Source organism: Haliotis rubra, unplaced genomic scaffold, assembly GCF_003918875.1.
Source record: "Haliotis rubra isolate DU_JTF1 unplaced genomic scaffold, ASM391887v1 Scf261, whole genome shotgun sequence".
Lineage (NCBI taxonomy): Eukaryota > Metazoa > Mollusca > Gastropoda > Lepetellida > Haliotidae > Haliotis > Haliotis rubra.
Genome location: NW_025766681.1, coordinates 880,538 through 905,823, shown reverse-complemented (window position 1 = coordinate 905,823; position 25,286 = coordinate 880,538). Strand labels below are relative to the sequence as shown.

The following is a 25,286-nucleotide window of genomic DNA, read 5'->3' as shown; positions in this document are numbered from 1 at the left end:
CAGATCCTCCGTGTGAGTCCACAGCCGAGCCAAAGCTTGCTGTATGGGGCGCACATCCTCAACAGCGCCCGCCACACTACAGAGATCGTCGCCGCCATATGGCCCAGTAGACGGAGCCAAGTCCGTGCTGGTGCCTGGGGCTGGGAGAGGAATGAAGATACCATCTCCCGAACTCTGGTGACCCGGTCGGGCGACAAGGAAACGAGATCCTTGTTCGTTTGGAATCGGCGCTCCAAGAAAAACCAAGTCCTGGGTGGGTACCAGGTCGGATTTCTTGAGGTTGATGATCCACCCCAGTCGAGTTAGAATGTCTATCACTGTGTGAGTAGCATCTTGACTTCGCTGGCTGTGTTAGTGCTCCGAGCAACCAGTCGTCTAGGTAAGGGTAACAACGCCTTCCTTGCGGCGAGCTAGGGTAGCTGGGACTAACATGAGCTTGGTGAACACCCTTGGGGCAGTCGTCGATATGAAGGGGAGCACCCTGAATTGGTAATACATCCCGTCGTGAAGAGAACCGAAGGTACTGCTTGAACGATGGATGTATGGGTACATGCAGATACGCATCCTTTAGGTCGATTGGCGTGAGCCAATCGCCGGGCTGAACAGATGAGATCACCGGCGCCCAGTGTCTCCATCTTGAAGGATGGTACTTCGAGCATCGCGATTCAACCCCTTGAGGTTGAGAATGGGGACGGAACCCGCCGTCTTTCTTGGGGACGAGGAAATGCGTGGAATAAAATCCCGCCTGTTCCTCTCCCGGTGGAATGCGCTCGATTGCGGACTTGTCCAGCAGAGCCTGAACTGTCGGCGCAATATGTCCGCCCTGGCTTGACATGACGGCACCGGAGTGCGACGTATGCCGGTGAAGTCGGGCGGACCTCGCTTCCACAGTGGGAGATGGCCTATGCTGACCGTGGCCAGCACCCAAGCGTTGTTGGTAGCCTTCTCCCATTCCGGCAGGAATAGAGAGAGGCGGCCTCCCACTGGGATATGGGGTAGGAGCGCGTGTGTAGACCCGAGTAGCGGAGCTGACTGGGCGTGACACACGGCTTGAGCGGCAGCCTGATGGGTTAACGGGAGGTCGGGGCAGACCTCCCAGCGCCCGCGAAAAGGCTGGGAGCTAGTCGAGGACTGCTCCTTGCCCCTACCCTTGGCGGACCTGTTCCTCCGCCTACCCCTACCAAGCGGCCGAAGCCAGCCGGCAGACTCGGGTGTAGGCTGCACCCCGGCGGAGGAAGGTGGCACGGAGGGGGGCGAGAGAGACACCGCGGGTGCTCCAACAAGGCCTTAGAGTCCTTGAAGGAGGTAGCTGCAGCGGCAGCCTCCCGTATGACCTGCTGGGCCCCTGGAAAGAGGGTCGCTCCCAGACGGAAAGGGAGGGCCAGCAAGGTCTGCTGTGTTGCTGCCGAGTACCTAGAGCGTCGACAGCCACAGCCTGCGCATCCCCATGACTGCGCACATCACCGTCGACGCAGCAGACCGCAAAGAGTGGCTGGCGAGGTGAGCCTGCACTTCCAGCTGGCGGAGCAGCCGCGACATCGCGGCGACACGTCGCCAGCATGCCCTCCGCCTCCAGGGCCGACCTCTGAACCGAGGAGAGGTAGGCCTCATGGACCACCCCGCACCTGCTGCATCGGCGTTCCGGTAGACCTCCTCGTAGGTCCGATGCACGCGTGTGCGCAGGGGCGCCAGCGAGGGCAAAAGGTGGAGTCAGGAGCCCTTGCCGAGCAGCCGGAGCTGCTCCGGAGGAAGCCGAGCCTCCCCCCAGGGCGACGGAAGTGAACACACATTCGTCTACAATTGGCACAACGAACAGGGAATCCTCCCCAAGCTGGTAGCGCCGCACGAGATCCGGTAAGTCAAACCGTACTCGGGCACCAGACAAGAGGGGATCGACCACGTCCGAGACCAACGAAGGCAGAATGCGGAGCTGCGTCTGCGAGGGTTGCCTAGGGGCAAACGCCTCGCCTGGCAAGCGGAACTCAGTCGAGTCCACGCAACCAGCAGGCACCGCGGCCTGGGGTAGGCCCTCGGCAATTCTCTGCCGGACCTCCCGCAAGGCCGAAGCAAAACGGAAGCCTCCGTCCTGCTCCTCAACCTCCCCAAGCTCCATTGCCTCGGGGCCCGAGCCCGAGTCAGAGGCTGGGTCTCCTCCGTAAGAGGACCCGAACCCCGACCCGGTGGACTGCCTAGCGCTAGGAACCACAGGAAGGGAAGAACAGACAGACGGCTCCACGTCAGCGCCAGCCGGGCGCGCGTGGACCCGGGTCCCCAGGCGCTGGAGGCAGGCCAGGCAGAACTGGTGCCTCCGCTCTCAAGGGGCGGGTGTGCGCAAGGACCGGAATACCAGGAATACTCAACGGTCCCTGCGCTAACTCCGAGAGGGGGACTGGGAGCACCTCCCTCTCCGGAGCAGCCGAGGCGTCCGGATCCGAAGCCAGAGGCAACGGATCTACAGACGCCTCAAGGCTGAGGGATCGAGCCGAGCCCGGCGATCCCACCCCCGGACTCTCCGCCCCCCGTCCGGAGTGGGCGAGGAACTCCTGCCGGAGACCTCCAACCGACTCCCGAACGAAGGACTTCACGGAGTCCATATGCTGCTGAAACATAGAGTCCATTACCGACATGTCAAAACCACTCGAAGTGGTAGGAGAGGGGGAAGGGCCTCGGGATTTTTTTCCCTTTTTTGACGTACGTTTTGTTTTAGACGGGGGGACCTGCGTCAGGTCCCCTCCGCCTCACGCATCTCACGATAAAACAACGTATCGGCCGCCCGCCTCTTCTGGGCCCGGGGGGAAAAGGCCAGACAAATAGGGCAGGACTCAGCGTCGTGGCCCGTCTTCTCAAGACAGGCAACGCATAGCTCATGCCTGTCGGCCCGTGGAATTTCTCTCTGACCACAGACCGAACAGGATGAAAAGGCCTGAAAGCAAACACGCAAGCATGTAGCTAACAGCGGCCAGCAGGATATAAACACGTAGAAAACATTGAAAATACATACGTGAAGGTTACCACGGAAAGTAATAGTTGGTTTTAATACGCCAATATTACGACCACATGGCATGCTAAACTTCCCGCCATGGCAGAGCAACACGTCGCGTAAAACCACGGGAAAGTTCGCGTAATTTGTATTAATACAAAGTCACAATTATGAAACAACCAACTGTAAAGCTTTACTGTTCCTTGTTTTAGGCAAATAAAGACCATACATACAGGTGGTGTCTCAGACATAGCTTTCTTAGTAGCTTTCAGCGCTGTCCGGCTCATGAAGTGCGTTCTATTATAAACACGTCTGTTCACGGCAGTGACAGCAGAAGGAATGATGATACGGGTCTAGGAGCCTACCCAGTTGGTGCGCATGCGCTAAGGGAGGTAACTCCGTGAGGTAGGGGCCGTATAATAAATAAAAGAGTTTATTTATTGTTCAATCTCTTTATTCAAAAAACATTGATACAACTGTCACAGGACATTTTTCAGCCGGAAAATGCATAATATGTACCCCAAGGACGATCTCTCTGAAAAAGAATAGAAATTCCTGTACAAATATATCCATAATGGTGACATTCTTCATATCAGAGATGTCCACACAATATGGTTTCGAAACTAAGGAGGGGGTGGTCAAATTCTAACAAAGCCTGCTTAACAATTAGCATAGGAAAATAATATTTTCCTGTTGAGTTAAATCCTTGTTAAGCTGAAAGGTACAGTGAGATTTTAGCGATACAGTTTCAAAAGTTGATTGTGCTGCCATATATGATTAGTATAAAATAACATGTTTACTGTTGCATGCTGTAAACATCTCTAGAATCAGATGGCACATTCGGTTATGTGCATGAAAACAGGTCCTTACCTTAAGGTCGCGGTCCCTCTCTCTGTTGGACTCCACGCTGTCATTTGAGTCATTACTGTTGCGTCGAGAACTGGAAAGTCGACTCTGCAAAACAAAGTATCCAGGGTTTTATCTTAATCCATAAACTAAGCATTACTAATTTCAAGTGCCCTCACTCAAATATGAGGGTTCTGTAAAATAATGGAAAGGGTAGCTGGAGAGAGTTTGTAGGAGTTTACAATTACTTTGACTACAGGACCTCTAACTTGCTGGTAAGAATTGGGTACGCTGAATATCACAGGACACAATATATATTTCCCCTGCATATTTCTATACATATACTTATACTGGATGCATATTTATGTGTCGTGTTAAACCCTGAAAACAGCCATGTTCATGAACATGATCTACTCTAATCAGTGTACGCAAACAAGTGGGCACAGAGGAATGGGGTACCTATCAAAACTTACGACTGAATGGATTAATTGTTTGGTGGATTGATTTGATTGACTTTAGCTTTACGCTGCTTTTAGCAATATTACGGCCCAGGGACACCAAGGGGCTTCATACATTGTACCCATGTGGAGAGTAGAACCCGGGTCTTCAGAGTGACAAGTCAATGCTTTAACCACTACCCCACCACCCCTAATTTGACTGACTTGGTTGGTTGGTTGTGTTTCCTGGTGTGAAAGCTTATCGTGGAAGAAAAAAAACCCAGACAGGTAGATAGAGTTTCAAGCAAAGTCCATGAATATTGTGTTTCCTGTGACTATTTGAGTCGTGTAGTCCTGATATGTTCAATGCAACACAAACCTGATGATAAGCCCTGTGGTGATGTATTGATCAGGCTGATAGTTATTGTACTTTTATCACTTGTATAAATGTGATCAATTCTAATTTGTACATTATTTCAATCTCAAAATCATTTATCAGGAGAGAATTCAATAATCAGAAAGTTGAAAGATGCATACACAAGAAAATTGATTTCAGTGCAGATTAGGACATTTTATAACATGTTGTGCCCCGGGAATTATCAATGAGGAAAGCCATTAGCATGAAATATGGAGGATAAGCAATGAATGAGTTACAAAATGAAGACAGATTTAGCAAAATGTCACCATACAGATAACACAGTTGCCATGATAAACGAAGTACAGTATATACCTGTCATCACACAAATATACCACTGATGCTTTGTCCAAAACTATGCTGTATCACTTCAAGTGAACAGGAGATAACAAACCTAACTTTACAATAAAATAAACCACCACAAGAAAATACTATTTTGCTTGTATTTCCTGTTATGCTAAGCAGGGTATTTTTTAGATAATAAGAGTGAGTGAGTGAGTATGGTTTTACGCAGCTTTTAGCAATATTCCAGCAATAACATCTCGTAAAATATGATAAGATACAACAGTCCTCTGTACATACTTTTTCATTACCATTGCTTAGGCATTGAAAAGAGTTTCCATGCAATCAGGCACGTAGCAAGCCAATTTTTTTCTCGTAAGCTCGATAGACTACAAAGCTTTATACTTAGATAGTGTTGAGATGCCCAACCCTTTTAGCATCAATCATGTGTAAGCCTGGGTATTTTTTACTAATGGTACCTACGCCCCTGGCAATGATTAGAAGAAAATGCATTAATGTTACAAAAATATATCATGATATATTAACTTTTGTTGCTACTTTTAATATATATAGTGTGAAAAATGAAACAATTTGTGTAGCAGTTTGGTATATTAAAGGGTGTCTGATGCTTTGTCCAAAACTATGCTGTATCGCTTTAAGTGAACAGGAGATAACAAACCTAACTTAGATAAAGGCCACCTTTATAATAAACCACCACAAGAAAACACTATTTTGCTTGTATTTCCCGTTATGCTATGCAGGGTTAGAGAATAAGAATTGTGTCATTGTCTCGTACAATGCGATAAGATAAAACAGTCCTCTGTACACACTTTTTCATTACCATTGCTTAAGCCAGAGCTCCAGATAAGATTTAGTTCATGTGGGTACTGTACCCACTGTATTCTTTTGGAGTGGGTATTATGAATGTTGAGTGGGTATTTCATTTTCCGTTACCCACTGCTTTCAAATGTGTGCGTATTTCAGTCATTTTACACACCTAAGTATTGTGTCATTGAGTAAGTTTACTAAGCAGGTATGTTCTGCCTTATGTCATACCTAATCAAAACCTACTTAAATATAATGGAAATGATTTCATATAAAATCAGTCATCCCATACTGACAGTACAACACTTGTCCTATACTAACAGTACAACTTGACAGCAATCGATGTCTTTTTCATTACGCAAGCGATTTTAATAAGTATATTCCGTATGCATTTGTTTTAAACACTTTGCGTATCTAACAGTTTAAATGCGTAATTGGTACACAACAATTATTTTTCAATGCGTAATTGGAAATTTTCTACTGCGTATTTTACCCGGATATGCAGCTTAACTGGACCTCTGTTAAGCATTATTCAGTATTTTATTGAAAAAGAGTTTCCATGCAACCATGCGCGTAGCAAGCCAATTTTTTATTGTAAGCCTGATAGGTTGCAAAGCTTTATACTAGATAGTGTTGAGCTCTTGCCCAACTTTTTTAGCATCAATCATGTGTAAGCCTGGTCTTTTTTTTAATAATGGTAGTTACGCCCCTGGCAATGATTAGAAGAAAATGCATTAATGTTACAAAAATATACCATGATATATTAACTCTTGTTGCTACTTTTAATATATATAGTGTGAAAAATGAAACAATTTGTGTAGCAGTTTGGTATATTAAAGGGTGTCTTGTACACACACAACAGTTTTACATCATGTATATGCCAACATTGGAGTTTGGATGTTTTAATCCCAGAAATGACATACTGACATACAACCGACATACTAAGATCAATATGACTTCTTAAAGTTAAGTATAGTATTTACGATAAATGCATCACTAATCACAAGCTAATATCACATCTCCTTCACTACCCCTAAACACACACAAAAACAGCCCCATTTAAAAATAGCTGGAAAACTCTTCTTAAAAAAACCCAGCTAGAAACTAACCGTGATGTCAAACAACATTGGGGTCAATAACCTGGACAAGCGAACACTTTAACCACTAGGCTATCCCACTGAAAACCCCTTAGATTCAAGGACTATAGGAGACCTAAAGGGTCCAATGATGTCCCTGACTTTCTGACAGAAATATGCAACTTTTGATTTCTTGTGTAGTATTACAAAGGCATTCTTATGCTGCATCACCCATTTCTTCCATACCAAAGAGCACTTACCTTTCCATGGTCGGTGATAAGTTCATGGACTCGATTATGTTTCTCATCCGCCTGGAACAGAGGAACAGTCATTTATATCTACAGTACAGTATTGTCTTAATAGCAGATGCAGGGCTCGAAAATTCCACTCGTCCGCTCATATTGACGAGTAAAATTTGTTTCGGGCAAGTGAAAAACATAATTTGCTGGTCCTACTCCTAGAAGACGAGTACGTTTTCTGACCAAAAAGTAACATTTTTCTTTTTCCTTGATGTTCAGCTATCTTAAATGTGAACAAATTCAATTTTGTCAAAGATTTTGTACAGAAGACAAAGTAAGTAATGTTTATTGTAGTTTTATTCCAAGCAAACAGTTTGAAATACAATAATTTAAATTTATATTCATTGTGATGCATGATCAATAGGGCAAGTACAATTTTAGAAGGACGAGTGGAAAGTTCATATTACACGCCCTGCACGGCGAGTGCAGAATTCTTAAATATTTTTTGAGATGTTGCTTTGTGTCCAGCATATGCTTATGATGTCACAATCAAGCCATGTCATCAGCGTAATGCTAGTTTCATCATGGAAGCTCCTTGAGAAGAAAATCTTGGAACTAAATAAGAATGGCAAGTCAGTGGTCAGTGTGACACTGGCAAGAAACATCAGTAGCGGTATCATCATTAAATGTTTAATGTAGACATTGCATCTGTACAAATTTATGAACATGGAATACTTAACCTTATAAATCAATGCATGAATATGCTGAGAAATCTTTTAAGGAAATATATCAATACTAAAATTTCAGAAATGGGTATTATTACAAAGTTGCAAGACATCTCATGACCATGATGATACGGTCTTAAGACCCCACCAACATCTGAATGGATGTGTTTTTTCAGCTATTAAGACCAAAAATATATATCTAGTTTTACTTGACTTTGACACAAAAAACAAGGACGTTTGACATCTGCCTACACACTCAGGGGTGACAACTGTTAATATTCATGACCATCTTTGTGTATAAAATTGCTATGGTCACTTGAGGTTTGACCATCATGTGACCATAGCAACCACCAACAAAATGGCAGAGTTTTGAAAAAATGCAGGAAAACACTTATGTATGGGTGCACATTTATCCATGTCCCTATCAACAGTAGAGATGAAACATCAATTGTGGTATGGTACACATCGCAATACATGAGTCACTACTGCAGTAACATACAATAAACATCCCATCACTGTGGTCAATAACCACCACTGTGGTCAATACCCAGCATTGTGGTCAATAAACACCACAGTGGTCAATAAACATCACTGTGGTCAATACCCATCGCTGTGGTCAATACCCATCGCTGTAGTCAATACCCATCGCTGCTATCAATACCCATCGCTGTAGTCAATACCATCACTGTGGTCAATAAACACCACTGTGGTCAATACCCATCACTGTGGTCAATACCCATCACTGTGGTCAATACCCACCACTGTGGTCAATACCCATCACTGTGGTCAATACCGTCACTGTGGTCAATACCATCACTGTGGTCAATACCCATCACTGTGGTCAATAAAGATCACTGTGGTTAATACCCATCACTGTGGTCAATACCCATCACCGTGGTCAATACCGTCACTGTGGTCAATAAACACCACTGTGGTCAATACCCATCACTGTGGTCAATAAACACCACTGTGGTCAATACAGATCACTGTGGTCAATACCCATCACTGTGGTCAATACCAACCACTGTGGTCAATACCGTCACTGTGGTCAATACCCATCACTGTGGTCAATACCCACCACTGTGGTCAATAAACACTACTGTGGTCAATACCCATCACTGTGGTCAATACCCATCACTGTGGTCAATACCCATCACTGTGGTCAATACCCATCACTGTGGTCAATAAACACCACTGTGGTCAATAAACACCACTGTGGTCAATAAACACCACTGTGGTCAATACCTATCACTGTGGTCAATACCCATCACTGTGGTCAATACCATCACTGTGGTCAATACCCATCACTGTGGTCAATACCCACCACTGTGGTCAATACTGTCACTGTGGTCAATACCCATCACTGTGGTCAATACCATCACTGTGGTCAATACCCACCACTGTGGTCAATACTGTCACTGTGGTCAATACCCATCACTGTGGTCAATACCCACCACTGTGGTCAATAAACACTACTGTGGTCAATACCAAACACTGTGGTCAATACCCATCACTGTGGTCAATACCATCACTGTGGTCAATACCATCACTGTGGTCAATACCCATCACTGTGGTCAATACCCATCACTGTGGTCAATACCCACCACTGTGGTCAATACCATCACTGTGGTCAATACCCACCACTGTGGTCAATACTGTCACTGTGGTCAATACCGTCACTGTGGTCAATACCCATCACTGTGGTCAATACCCACCACTGTGGTCAATAAACACTACTGTGGTCAATACCCATCACTGTGGTCAATACCCATCACTGTTGTCAATACCCATCACTGTGGTCAATAAACACCACTGTGGTCAATAAACACCACTGTGGTCAATAAACACCACTGTGGTCAATAAACACCACTGTGGTCAATACCTATCACTGTGGTCAATACCCATCACTGTGGTCAATACCCATCACTGTGGTCAATACCATCACTGTGGTCAATACCCATCACTGTGGTCAATACCATCACTGTGGTCAATACTGTCACTGTGGTCAATACCCATCACTGTGGTCAATACCATCACTGTGGTCAATACCAACCACTGTGGTCAATACTGTCACTGTGGTCAATACCCATCACTGTAGTCAATACCCACCACTGTGGTCAATACCCATCACTGTGGTCAATACCCACCACTGTGGTCAATAAACACTACTGTGGTCAATACCAAACACTGTGGTCAATACCCATCACTGTGGTCAATACCATCACTGTGGTCAATACCCATCACTGTGGTCAATACCCATCACTGTGGTCAATACCCACCACTGTGGTCAATACCCACCACTGTGGTCAATACTGTCACTGTGGTCAATACCCATCACTGTAGTCAATACCCACCACTGTGGTCAATACCCATCACTGTGGTCAATAAACACCACTGTGGTCAATAAACACCACTGTGGTCAATAAACACCACTGTGGTCAATACCTATCACTGTGGTCAATACCCATCACTGTGGTCAATACCCACCACTGTGGTCAATACCCATCACTGTGGTCAATACCATCACTGTGGTCAATACTGTCACTGTGGTCAATACCCATCACTGTGGTCAATACCCATCACTGTGGTCAATACCCACCACTGTGGTCAATACTGTCACTGTGGTCAATACCCATCACTGTAGTCAATACCCACCACTGTGGTCAATACCCATCACTGTGGTCAATACCCACCACTGTGGTCAATAAACACTACTGTGGTCAATACCAAACACTGTGGTCAATACCCATCACTGTGGTCAATACCATCACTGTGGTCAATACCATCACTGTGGTCAATACCCATCACTGTGGTCAATACCCACCACTGTGGTCAATACCCACCACTGTGGTCAATACTGTCACTGTGGTCAATACCCATCACTGTAGTCAATACCCACCACTGTGGTCAATACCCATCACTGTGGTCAATAAACATCACTGTGGTCAATAAACACCACTGTGGTCAATAAACACCACTGTGGTCAATACCTATCACTGTGGTCAATACCCATCACTGTGGTCAATAAACACCACTGTGGTCAATAAACACCACTGTGGTCAATAACCACCACTGTGGTCAATACTATCACTGTGGTCAATACCCATCACTGTGGTCAATACCATCACTGTGGTCAATACCCACCACTGTGGTCAATACTGTCACTGTGGTCAATACCATCACTGTGGTCAATACTGTCACTGTGGTCAATACCCATCACTGTGGTCAATACCCATCACTGTGGTCAATACCCACCACTGTGGTCAATACCCATCACTGTGGTCAATACCCACCACTGTGGTCAATAAACACTACTGTGGTCAATACCAAACACTGTGGTCAATACCATCACTGTGGTCAATACCATCACTGTGGTCAATACCCATCACTGTGGTCAATACCCATCACTGTGGTCAATACCCACCACTGTGGTCAATACCATCACTGTGGTCAATACCCATCACTGTGGTCAATACTAGAGCTGTGTATCGTGGCCTAAGTGGCGAGACGATATATCCCGATACTAGTTTAATGAGGCGAGACGATATATCATGAAAGTATTGGCAAGGAACCTGCGAGACGATTATCATCACGATACAGTGATGGCGATACGATACTTATCCCGATACTTTACAATCCTTAAAACAGGTCATATATGATAGATAAAATGACTGAAATTTTATTTGTTATTCAGCAGAACATGCGTTACATTCACACAACTTAAAAGGCTGTTCATGTAATAAAATTTCAGCATTTAATGCTAAAGAAAGTACAATCAAACATATTCAGTATACCTTGCTCTAGGTTTCCCTTGGAAAGTTGTGTTTCTGCACCAATGCTTGCACAGACAATTTATACAGTAATTTATACCAGAATCACTGCAAAAAAACTCATAAGTATGCTTTCTAAATTTTATCTTCTCTTTCTTAACAAAGCTAAGACATCGTTCATAGTTGTTAATAAATGGTGTTATTTGTCAAACAACTAAAAGATGTTTCAATTACTTAAAGACAAGTCTTCACAGTTCACAGAGATTGTTCACATGCTTTCACTGATACACTAACTCCTTTGTTCATGTAACCAAGATGGCAGGCACAAACAAATTCCTTTTAGGTTCAGTTTGTTTTTAAAATTCAGAAAAATTTCAAAGAGACTCCCTTCCTATTACTTATGCAATACTCCCTACAACTTTAAGTAATATTTAAGTAGTATCGGGATATATCGTCCCTTGTGGCGATACATCGATGTATCATGGACCCTTCGCGATATAAATATCCTGATATATTGCCTAAACGTGTTTTGTATCGATGCACTCGTATCGCGTAGTTGACGATGCAAACATCGATACTATCGATGAATCGTTACACCACTAGTCAATACCTATCACTGTGGTCAATACCATCACTGTGGTCAATACCCACCACTGTGGTCAATACTATCACTGTGGTCAATAAACACCACTGTGGTCAATAAACACAACTGTGGTCAACAAACACCACTGTGGTCAATACCCATCACTGTGGTCAATACCCATCACTGTGGTCAATAAACACCACTGTGGTCAATACCCATCACTGTGGTCAATACCATCACTGTGGTCAATACCCATCAATACCCACCACTGTGGTCAATACTGTCCTGTGGTCCATACCATCACTGTGGTCAATCCTGTGGTCCATCACTGTAGTCATCACTGTGGTCAATAAACACCACTGTGGTTAATACCCACCACTGTGGTCAATACCATCACTGTGGTCAATACCCATCAATACCCACCACTGTGGTCAATACTGTCCTGTGGTCCATACCATCACTGTGGTCAATAAACACCACTGTGGTTAATACCCATCACTGTGGTCAATACCGTCACTGTGGTCAATACCCACCACTAGCATACAAACCAAGATTCAATAAATCACCAGTTGTCTTGCAAGTCAAATGTAGTACTGAGTAAGTCAGATGCCATGTTCGTTTATGTTTGTATGCAAATTAGTGATGACATTTGATAGCAATGTGATTAATAATGAACCAGCGTTACTGATAATAAATCGTTGTCATGCAAGTATCAAATTACACCGGCTTGCACTTTGCCTGATGACGTGCCGACCATTTTATGAAATTTCTATTGATTTCAGCAATAATTAGGAGATAAAAACAGAGCAGTCAGTTTCAAATTAAAGTAAGTGATATCTAATCCAAAGACTACCTCAAATCTAAAAACCTCAGTAGATTTATCTCTTTTATATCAAGACAAATTAAACACTAACTCTTTGAAGTGAGGGGGCTAATGAAATGGGGGCTAAGTCCAATATTGGGCAAAGCACAGACAATATCCATTAAACAAAATATGGCTCTGTCTATGCTTAAACATGTTATTTCACTATCCAACACACACATACATGACAGGCATTAAGAGCGTGTAGCTAAGCTATAGCCATCATCTCATGATAAGACTGTCTTCTTGCTACCTAGTTTCTACCTTTCAAACCTACTCTTCTGAGCTTAAACGTTGATAATCGATATCCATGTAAAAAATACTGGTCCCTCTAATGGTTTTTCTTGTCAAATTTGTGCTGAAATTATTAAAAAATTAAGCAAAGATGAATAGCTTGAAGGTGGTTCACGGTTTTCAATCAAATTGATAAAATACTTTTATACACTTCAGCTCAAAATTTAATGTTTTTAACTGAAAAATTCTAAATGCTTATTGCAATGGTGGATTTACTGAGCTAATTTTTAATTTCAGGTTAGAAAGCAGTGAACTGTAAGAATGAAATGTTGCAGTAATAAGGATCTTTACAGTGGCAACCTATAATTTTTTTTGTCAGGGAGAATCTCAAAATTATATACACAAAGAACTTAGTGAAGCACCCCCTGACATATCTCACGATTGAATGAGCCCCGCTCTTAACCCTTTGGAGCATATCTGGGACATGATTGGTCAGCGTGTGTAACAAAGGGATCCTGTACAGAACCTGGCCCAATTGGAAGCTGCTTTACGTGAAGAATGGTGCAAACTGTCCCTTCAGAGGATCAGGAGGCTGACAGTGGGTATGAGGAGGAGAGTGCTGGCTGTCATACAGTCACATCGAGGTTACACTCGGTATTGACCATGAATTGTGTAAGACATGCAAAATGACATTTTGAATGTTCACATTCACCAATAACTTCCAACATTAAACATTCCAGGGCCATACTTGTACAGACATGGTTCTGTACGAAAATCTGTGTTTTTTTAAATGAGCAATTATCATTATGGATTCCAATCATTTTTATTTTTTTTATGAGTCAAAGGATCATATGCGCCAGAAAAACTCATGTTTTTCCACACCGTGGTCACCATGAAAAGTTTTATGTATGTGTTGAAAACCTATCAGTATCATTGCAAAAATACAGGGGGTGCTTAATTAGGTTCTTTGTGCATAATTAAATAATTCACAGGTTTTTCTGCTGTGGGTTTTTTTTACAGTGAAGCACATGAACAGCAACTTGATCTGATATTGCATTTTCTTCACAAGGTATACACGTGGTGGTCTACATATGGTGGAGCTACCAATGAGCCAAGAGAAGCAGGCTTGAAATGGCATATGTCCACAAGCTAGAGATGAACTACTTCACAAGACTAAAATGAACCTCACAGGGTTTAGTTCTACACTGCATACCACTATTATGACTGACTGACTTACTGAGTTTGGTTTAATGCCGCTTTTAGCAATATTCCAGCAACATCATGGCGGGGGACACCAGAAAATGGGCTTCACACTTTGTACCCATGTGGGGATTCGAACCAGGGTCTTGGCGTGGCGAGCCAACGCTTTAACCACTAGGTTACCCCACCGCCCCACCACTATTATGATGTCACATTGATCATTATGATGCAAAAGATATGATCTAACCATGGTAACAGTTGACTACAGAAAACCACTGAACCTGTTGACCCAGGGGTTCAAAAATCCCATCGCCCGGCGCCCGGGACAAGTCAGTTTTCATTTCGGGCAATCAAATAATGGTATCTTACTTGTCCGTGGGCTACTAGATAATTTCCACTTATGGTTTCAAACCGCAAATAAACTTGGATTTAATTTCATATCTGCTCAAAATGTAGCTATTACATTTCGCAATGATAATAAAGTAGAGTTATCTTTCTTTGCTATTTATCACTTTTCAATAATTAGTCCAGTAAACATTAACATCAAATACCATGTTGATTTCTTCTTTCATAATTACACCATCATAATTATGTCATAAAATCAGGGTATGTGGAAAATTAGTCAGGACAAGTTACTTTCTTAAAGTCACTTGCCCTGTGGCAAGTGGCTTTTTAAAAATATTTTGAACCCCTGTGACCTTAAAATCGAATTGAACAGACACTTACACACTTAGTTGATATCTATCATGCTATCTGCCAACATATATTGTCACTCACTCTGAATATTGGTGTCAATGCAGTAAACCCTGAATACCTTTAAGCTATGATTTGATACCTCTGACTGACCAATCAGAATTGAGTATTTTCCAAATGCACCTCATTCATGGTAGAATATGACAAAGACAGAGGAAAGCATGGTGTGCTCTGTACAACTGTCTCAAACCCTAATGCTTCATCCTGCATATTTACATAGGACACGCACAGCTCCAGATATGTTGTGTACTTCAGTAAGATACCAGTATGTTAGAAAAGATGAACTTGCTGAACAATGGGTGAGTGAGTTTAGTTTTATGCCGCACTCAGCAATATTCCAGCTATATGATGGTGGTCTGTAAATAATTGAGTCTGGACCGGACAATCCAGTGACCAGCAGCATGAGCATCGATCTGCGCAATTGGGAACCGATGACATGTGTCAACCAAGTGAGCCTGACCACCCGATCCCATTCGTCCGTCGCCACTTACGACAAGCATTGGTTACTAAGATCAAATATTCTAACCCGGACCTTCACGAGTATGCTGCACAATGGACCTGGATGACTGTATATGACAGAGTTTATGCAATGTGTAATACATTATTTTAAGATATCTGTATTGCAGTGCTTCCTTCCTGTATCTCAACAGATGGTGATAAACACTTCAGACTTCTATACACATCCCAGACGTGCTGAATTTAGAACATACTGTAGCCATGATAACAATTGTCTTAAAGTTTTGGCTTAGCTTGTTGAGTGAGGTTAGTTTTACGTCACACTCAGCAATATTCCAGCTATATGGCGGTGACATGTAAATAATTGAGTCTGGACCAGACAATCCAGTGATCAACAGCATGAGCATCGACATACACAACTGTAAACAATGACAAGTGTCAACCAAGTCGGGAAGCCGGACCACCTGATCCTGTTCGTCGCATCGCCTCTTACGACATCAGCTTGTTGAAGTCAAGTAGACAAGTATCAATAATATCACATCTATGGGTTTGTGGTCAACGTGTTCCTTCACCACTCTGATCGGGTTTTATCAAATGAAGATATAAGCTGTATAGACAGGTCATCATTAGTCTTGTAAGTTTGCTTACTAGTGTAGTCAATATTAAAAGGTCAAAGATCATTTCACAAGTGTAGGTCAGTGATTTGATCCAGATTTATTGATGAATGTGACTATGAGCTTTATCTGATATTGTTGGATTCCATCATAAACAAGGATGTTAATATAATCAGGGTCAAGAAATTATTTCGGGACTGGTTTCTTCATGATAATTTACGCAATTTACTGATCACTGTTGAAATGTGTAAACACTAGTCAAGTTCAGTAAAAATGTTGGCAATGCGCTTTTGAAAGTATGTATGATGTATTTGTCATGTTGGCCGTTGGCCTATTAAAGAAATAAACATAAAATTGTCAATAATCACCATGATCAATGTTTCATGAGTTCAAATGTCATATTGTTACAAATGTAGCTAGCAACTTTCAGCAAACTTTCATGGAGTTCCAACTGCTATTTTACAATTGCAAGTTTGAAGACTTGTCTAAGGTTTTAGATCATCTTTAGAATCACAGAGCATTTTGACAGGTTATCATTCACATTGAGTATTGACAGTGAACAGTATCTACTCTCATATTCAGTCTATTTGGCATAAATATGTTTGAAATGGTGACTTGTAACACAGGCCCCCACTGCTGGTCAGAAAATCGATAAACTAGGCCCCGGTTTAGTATCAACACCCCTACTATATAATACATAACGGTTCATCACAGAAATACGGTGACATGATCGAAAACCGGACAATTACGCACACGTCAATGACTATATCGTATTTTAAAGGTCTCACAAGTATCAAAAAGCTTTTGTCCATATCTCCGGTGTATGTAGGAGGCATATACATGCACTTTCTGTGGGGATGCATTTGATGGGTTTTATTAAATCGCCAAAGACCGAGTTGCTGTGCCGGAAGTGTACAAAACTAGGTCGTCAGCGCTTGACTTCACTACCTCCGGCGATCTGATTGGCTAACACATTACACTGTGTTTCTTTAAAAAATATTTGTACTTCGTTTTTTAAATTAATCTTACCAAGATAAAACATCAGATAGTGACATCTTGGATGATAGGCGTTTGAGTTTCCCTCTCATTTTACGCCGCGTGCATTTGTTGTCATTTTATTAACCAATTTGATTAAGCTGGCGACCTAGTTTTGTACACTTCGGCACAGCAACTCGGTCTTTGGCGATTTAATAAAACCCATCAAATGCATCCCCACGGAAAGCGCATGTATATGCCTCCTACATACATCGGAGATATGGACAAAAGCTTTTGATACTTGTGAGACCTTTAAAATACGATATAGTCATTGACGTGTGCGTAATTGTCCGGTTTTCGATCATGTCACCGTATTTCTGTGATGAACCTTTAAGTATTATATAGTAGGGGGTGTTGATACTCAACCGGGGCCTAGTTTATCGATTTTCTGACCCGCAGTGGGGGCCTGTGACTTGTAACTCCTAATTTGGAGTTTTGGAACACCATTTCATGGAAATCCCCAACTGAAGCTGATACATAAACAAAACAATGTTGTTTTCATCAATTTGCTTCAGGCTCAAACCCTCCACACTTTGTCCTTTCCTGATTCAATCTTTATATTTTTTGTGTGTTAAGTGTGGATGTCACCATGCATGGATCGGCAAGTATACTTATCATGGTTGATGAAAATGTACAGAACTGAGCAAATACATCAAGGATCTCTTATTACACAATCTTTGGATGGAACAAACTGCTTTGCATTTTGAATTATGGGAGCTTTAGAAACTGCCAAGTATATATTGGAAGGTAGATACATAATCAAAACTGATCATCATACTTGCCTGGCATATTGAGCAAATACAATATATAGAAATATAAATACTCCTGAAAGAACCATGGTCTAACAGAACACCAGCAATGCCACACAGATTTATTTCACCAATACGACACAGATTTACTTCACAACTTCTACTGTAAGCATTCACCCAGAGTGAGTGAGTATTGCCATACGTCACTTTCAGCAATATCATGACGGGGACACCTGAAATTGGGCTTCACACATTGTGCTCATGTGGGGAATCGAACACGGATCTTCTGCATGACTAGCAAACGCTTTAACCACTAGGCTACCCCACCTCCCCTCAAACAGTCGGAATACACACCTCTTTCTGCTGTTTCTCGATTTCCTTTAATCGGATTTCCCGCGCCTCTGCTCTGGCAGCCCGTTTTGCCTGCAATCTGGTCTCAGCCTGTGGACAAGGGAAGAACATAATAAGATAATGATCATATGTTGGTTAAACAAAGTACAAAACCTGCAAAAGAAACGTCTTTGACCCATTTGAAATATAGTAATGAAAAGCTCTGGAAAAAATAATGTACTCATGCATTTATTTAATTACAGTGTGATATTGCTGTTATAATCATCATTGGCAGAGTACTATGGTTACTCCCTGTTGATCGTCAAAAATAAACTTACAAAGGCATTTAATTTTGAACACCTTTCTATCAACTGACTGACTGAGTTTGGTTTTACGCCGCTTTTAGCAATATTCCAGCAATATCACGGCAGGGGACACCAGAAATGGGCTTCACACATTGTACCCATGTGGGGATTCGAACCCCGGGTCTTCGGCGTGACAAGCCAACGCTTTAACCACAAGGCTACCCCACCGCCCCCCTTTCTATCGAAGGGTCTCAGATCAGTTATTATTGTAGGACACTGACTTACTGTCATCTACAATGTACTGAAGGCTTTTTGCAAATTTAGATTACAAAATGTCTTCCGAGCTTGATGTTTTGGGACACAAAAGTTGTCATAACCATAAGTGTAGTATCTAACTGTGATAACCATTATTCTCACAAACACTTTGATATTATTTATATTCATAGATGAAGAAGACATTATTGGAATGATGCATAACTACAAAATCTATAATTGATAATTTGATTATAGAATGTTCAATTAAGGTACAACCTGGAAGTATTGTTGCAGCTTTCTCCAAGATAGTTTAGAAGAAACAAAGTTGTCTATTCTCAAATTGTATTCATAATATCATTTGCATACACAAACGTATCCCTGACAATAGGGCTGACTAAAATGATCAATAATCGGAAATATTGCCAATAGAAAAAAGATTATTAACGATTATCGACATGAAAATTATGTTATCGATAATATCATACATTCACTTTAGTGACAGAAAAAAGTTTTCATTTTCTCAAACAATATACAAATTTATGACTTTATTCATTGTCTGCTTCTAACTTATGTTCAGGATGCTCTTTTATTAATAATTTAGGCAAAAACATGTCACAACTCACTAGCAATGTAAAATATCTTATTTTTTCGGATATTTTACCTCACTGTTATGTTTCCAATATTTACTGATAATACCGTGAGTGAGTGGGATTAGTTTTTTCGCTGCACTCAGCAATATTCCAGCTATATGACGGCGGTCTGTAAATAATTGAGTCCATATTGGTAAAAGATCAATATTTAGTTAACGATTATCAATCTCTATTATATCTATATCCATAGCCAGCCCTACCTGATACCAAGTTAGATTCATTTGCATTGAGTGGAAAATCTAACTTCAAACTCAGTTCAATGTCAAGTGAAAGAAGATCAAATGGACAATTCATTGGTCATGACATACTTACTGTATGATTTTGAACAAGTCAGAAGATGGTTTATATGTTATGATATTTTGCGAAAATACTGTTAAGCTACGCAATATCTTCCGATTCAGAAAGAGGAAGATTCACGACCCAAGACTGATTCAGTTGACATGACAACACATTCTCAGTGACTGTCCAGTTGGTCAAGAGGGTGCTCCTCTCAATCACAACACGAAGTTCAAGGTCGTAAGTAGATGCTGCACTGGTGTGATGATCTTTGGCATAATGATTTATTCATTAGTGATGCCCTGAACCTGTATCATATCTTCCTAATGCCATGACACTAGCATGACGGTATGTTCTCTCTATTCCAAACTATTTTTAGGATTCCTACATTAGACAACTGCAAACACTCACTGATTTGATATTGCCAATGAACATGATTATTTGATAGTATGCTAAAAATACACTTCTAAGATGCATGTGTAGTGTGTATTGGAATCTCTCATGTGTTTGTGAAAAACAGAACTGTCAATTACCTGTATATAACCATGATAATACATGAGCTGATGCAAATAGTCCCATTCATATATCATATTCATGATTATTAAACACTTTTTAAAAAATTCATACGGTAATTTTTAGTTATTAAATGGGATATCTCTTCAGTGGTGAGTAATAAATTTGGTATAAAATAACCAAAGTTCTTATCAAATGCTGTCACCTTGACTTCTGTTTTTAAACAGTTCACAGATACACCCTATTTAACCACAATTATATTCACCATGTTCATGGTCATTGTATCACTATTTTGAGTGTGTATTGTACAAATAAATCAATTGTACTGTTTGCTGTTCATAAGGTTGTGACATTTCCCCCTGTAAACACTGTTTATAAACATGATAAAGCAATGCTGAATAGAAGTAGGCTATGAAATGTTCTAATCTATAGGAAACCATCACCATGCACAATAAGCTTTCACCATTCTTTCTGTAAGGTCAAAAACATACTGGGTAAGGGTTCCTTACATACCCCCCACGTTTTCTTTAAAAAAATACAAAGCTATACAAGTAATGAAAAGTACCTTATAAAACAGGTGGGGGTACGTAAGGAACTCTTTCCAATGTACATGTTGTAGGTTGGTTTGAAAAGTACATTAGTTTTGTCTGTTGTTTGTCAGTTGAGAACTGACTATGTATCCCAGAACAACATTTTGTTTGGAACAATTGAAAACCTGTATTAAAATATATCATGGTTATGATACTTGCACTGCCAGAATAACATAATGTCTTTAGACATCGCATATTCAAGATTAGTGCATATGTCTGTGATAGATAAAGATAAGTTAAATCCTGGTACTAATCACATTAGTTAGAATATACACCTACTTCATTTAACTTTCCAAGGAAACGACTCGCTCAAATACATGGGTTTCGTTATCTAGTGTTTGTACGTAGGACGGGTGGCCTTAGGTTTAACAAATATGCACCCTAACTAAATGTTTGATTTGTGGGTCTGCATGATACTTACCTCTTTCGATATCTGATTGAGAGCTTGATCCTCAGCCGAATACTGGCGTATGTTGCTCCGTCGCCTCCTGTCGGCTCTGTCACTCATTATGACACAGGAGAGTATCACATGGAATAAGCTGTATCACTTGTCTGGTCAAACAACACTTAAAACAAGGTGTTATCGATTATTTTCACGTTTGCAAATATAAACGAAAGCGGTCTGTGTGTCAAGAAAGGCCCAGTCAACCTCGGCGTTTCCTGTCCAAGCTGTCAAAGCCAACACGAAAATACGACCAGTTCGTCTTTAAATCAGGTCTCGCTGGTAACACAAATAGTGTCGTGCCCGTTGTGTATGTATTAAAGTATGAAATAAATTTACATCAAGCCAAGAGATACTGCGGCAAGTTTTGATTTTGTAAGACAAATATAATCCATGTCACCTGTGGTACTGATGGCCGCCATGTTGCCTTATCACTGACACCCGGATGTCATCGATGGAGAATTTGCGCATGCGCACATGCAAAGGTCAAAGCGACATGCATGAATCAGCCAGACTTTTTAAACACGTGTTTGAAATGTGCTATCGTTCAAATCTACATATGCTTAAATGTGTGTGACGGTCTATTTCCTCAGGTTCCGTATCAGACAGGGTTCACGAAAGCCCACGAAATAAGCATTTGCAACAGCTTTCAGATGTTCTATTTATATATGCTTGTATTATCGCACGTCTCATAAGCTCCTTATGAAAGAGTTTTATCTGAATACTGTTCTTACAAAAGACACAATGAAGGTTTCTAAGTGCACTGTACTGTTGTTTAAAACTCTACGGTGCATGAAAATGTGACGCAAGTGGAGCAATTAACCCGCCATGTTTCATGTCATTAGCTTAACAATACTGTCTGCAGTTTTATTACCGTTTCATGTACCTTATAGGTACATGAAACGGTAATAAAACTGCAGACAGGAGGATGGGTTGAAATGGGGTCAACGTCGGGTTTCCGGTTACTGCACTGGTAAGGGGACGTGCATGCACGTGTGTTTCCCTGGCTGCTGGTTCTGGTCGGACTAATGTCGTTTTTAGTGCCAGCCCCCTGAGACACCATGGGTTAGCATGGACACTAAACTTCGACACAGTGCTGTCCCGGTCATGTAATATACGTACTGAAGCCATGTGTTGATGTAGGGATAATGGTAGTCTGTCTCACAGTCCCTGAACCACATTATTTTCCCCACGGCCAAGCTCTCTCTGCAGTGCTAAAGCCCTAAATAAAGCAAGTCTAGATTTCCTCAGGTTCTGAATCTCTGGTCTCCCTGGGGCTCCTTTTCAATTTAAATGGGCTTGTTTGTTACTATCAAAATTATATATATTCAGAGACTAAGCATTAGTCTAGGGATAATGGGTACCGGTCGAGTAAGTTCGAGGGATGTCTGGTTACATGTAGAAGGACCCCCTGCCCTCGCTTTTCCTCTACATCTACAGGGGCTGTATATTCCAAATGACGAAATGATAGATCGACACATCCCCTCCAATACACGCGCACGCATACACACGCACACGCACGGATAACACACACACACACACACACATATACACATACATGAAGTAAATGAGAGCGGTTACATTTATTTCCCCTCTCATCGCAAACGATGAAGTTAAACATATTTAATATTTGCTGCAACTTTAAAAAGTTTCAGTGGTATACATTTATCGGATATTCTTGTAGTGATTTCTATGTCGTAAATGTCTTTTCTTTGAATTGTAACATATTTTTTTGTCGTCATTGGTAGTTGAGGAAACGGACCTCCCATATGATTCACAGCGGGGCGGGGCAAACGAGCTTCGCAGGAAGTTCTTACATTATGAGTACTCGAACACATTGCGGCTCCGTCTGGAAACAACAAACAAGGCACCCTACTATACCGTTTGTTTCTTCACAGAAAGATGTTTTTTGTTCAGTTTTCTGCACACCTGTGCAGTTTACCCTTACATTAACTGTTTTCTGTTATTGTTCCATCACCAAGGTGTTATTCCAATAATCGGATTTTACTCAATTTTCCCCCGAAAGTGATATCAGTTTTACCGTCATTACGTCATAAGAAAAGAATATTTGTTTTTATTCCAAAGTGTCTTATACTTCTGCCCTCAAAACGTACCACAGGATAAAGTATTTTCAGATCGTGTACACAGTACTGTTTTCAGGAACTGACGTACGTACCCATTCGCAGTACATGTATATAGCTGGCATTAGACTGACGCTCAGTCTGAATATAATATACATAACTTTGACAGTAACAAACAATCCCATTTGAACTGAAAAGGAGCCCCGTTGAGATGGGAGATTCAGAACTTGAGAGGAAATCTAGATTTGCTTCTTTCAGGGCCTCATCATTGAAGGTGAGGTGAAATTTGGTTATACGTCGTGCTTGAGAATGTTTCGCTCATATGACGACGTGCATGCGTGTGTATGTGTATGTGCGGCTGCTTGTACTAGCCCAGACCTAAGCTGGTTTTATAGTGCTAGTCCACTGAGATACCATGCCGCAGTGAAGCATGAATACCCCACTCAGACACATTATACTGACTCCGAGCCGACCAGTCCTTGTTGTACCCATTATGCCGAGCGCCAGGCAGGGACCAACAAGTACCACATTTTAACGTCTTTTGGTATGACGCTCTCCGGGCGGACGCTCTAACCACTACACCACGGAGGCGGTCCATCATTGAAGGAAGGCAGTAGGGAAATTAACGTGGTTTAGGGTCTTAGGGACAGACTAAGCTGGCATCTGTACAAACGCACTTTTCGTTGACTCGAGTTTAGATCCTGCATGCTCACCTTGCATGAGTATAAATCTTACCCGGGCAACGCAGATCGACAGCCGTCAGTGTATTCCCGTCTAGTTCGAACCAGTAGTTACTGTGCATAATTAGCCACGTTGGTTTTCATGTCAAGGAGCAAATAGATCGCGAGACTCCCTGGGTTTGTCTGAAAGACTGCTAACTGTTCTTGCTTGTAATTTGATCTTTCCTCATCTCATACGGATTTTCTACAAAACTATGACTGACTGACTGAGTTTAGTTTTACGCCGCTTTTAGCAATATTCCAGCAACATCACGGCGGGGGACACCAGAAATGGGCTTAACACATTGTGCCCATGTGGGGAATCGAACCCGGGTCTTCGGCGTGACGAGCCAACGCTTTAACCACTAGGCTACCCCACCGCCCCACAAAACTATGACGTTATCAGACACACGTATAGGAGTGCAGGGTGTTTCATTGAAAACAAATAGGATTTAAGATATTTACGTACATCCAGTAATCATATACTTTGTCACTGTTCTCAAGCCCCGTGAATATTCCAGGGTTAAGGGTTCCCCAGTACTCATATGACTTGCTTGATAACGGCGCTAGAACGTACACTGAAACGTCGCTTCTATTGTAATAAACAAGTTATTCATCCATATCTTCTCAGTTTTCCTTCGTTCATATTTGCAGGGAGACTTTATAAGGTAGAGTATCCCTGATATTAGTCTGTCGTACAGACCCTGAAGCAAATATATCCAAGAAAGCCAACACAAGTCTAGTAAATGTGGCAAGTCTAGATTTCCTCAGCTTCTGAAAATGAAGAAAGTCTCAGGGCTCCTTTTCATTATATATTTTTTTTTTACTATGAACTTTTTTCAGTAAAATATGTTCATTTCAGAGACTAGCTGTTAGTCTACCCTGATATTTGTGATGTGCGTTCAATTCTCCAAAAGCATGCCTTGCCAAACAACGCACACACATACGTATACAGACCTGTACACGCACGCACGCACACACAGCTATACAGACCGCCGAAATTTATAGTTTGGTTATTGGTCATACACCATTCATATAAGTTAT

General features: G+C 41.8%; 1 protein-coding gene across 1 annotated transcript in view; it reads right to left on the bottom strand.

Annotated features, from left to right (window-relative positions):
- Window positions 1-21,887, bottom strand: part of LOC124280179 (leucine-rich repeat flightless-interacting protein 2-like) — a 53,750-nt gene extending 31,863 nt beyond the window's left edge. The window contains exons 1-4 of the mRNA XM_046716078.1: window positions 21,422-21,887; window positions 18,436-18,522; window positions 7,122-7,172; window positions 3,851-3,934 (exon numbers count right to left, since the gene is read on the bottom strand). Coding sequence (XP_046572034.1) covers window positions 3,851-3,934; window positions 7,122-7,172; window positions 18,436-18,522; window positions 21,422-21,508 — 309 coding nt within the window. The 5' untranslated portion in view covers window positions 21,509-21,887. The remainder of the gene's footprint in view (window positions 1-3,850; window positions 3,935-7,121; window positions 7,173-18,435; window positions 18,523-21,421) is intronic.
- Window positions 21,888-25,286: the final 3,399 nt, after the last annotated feature.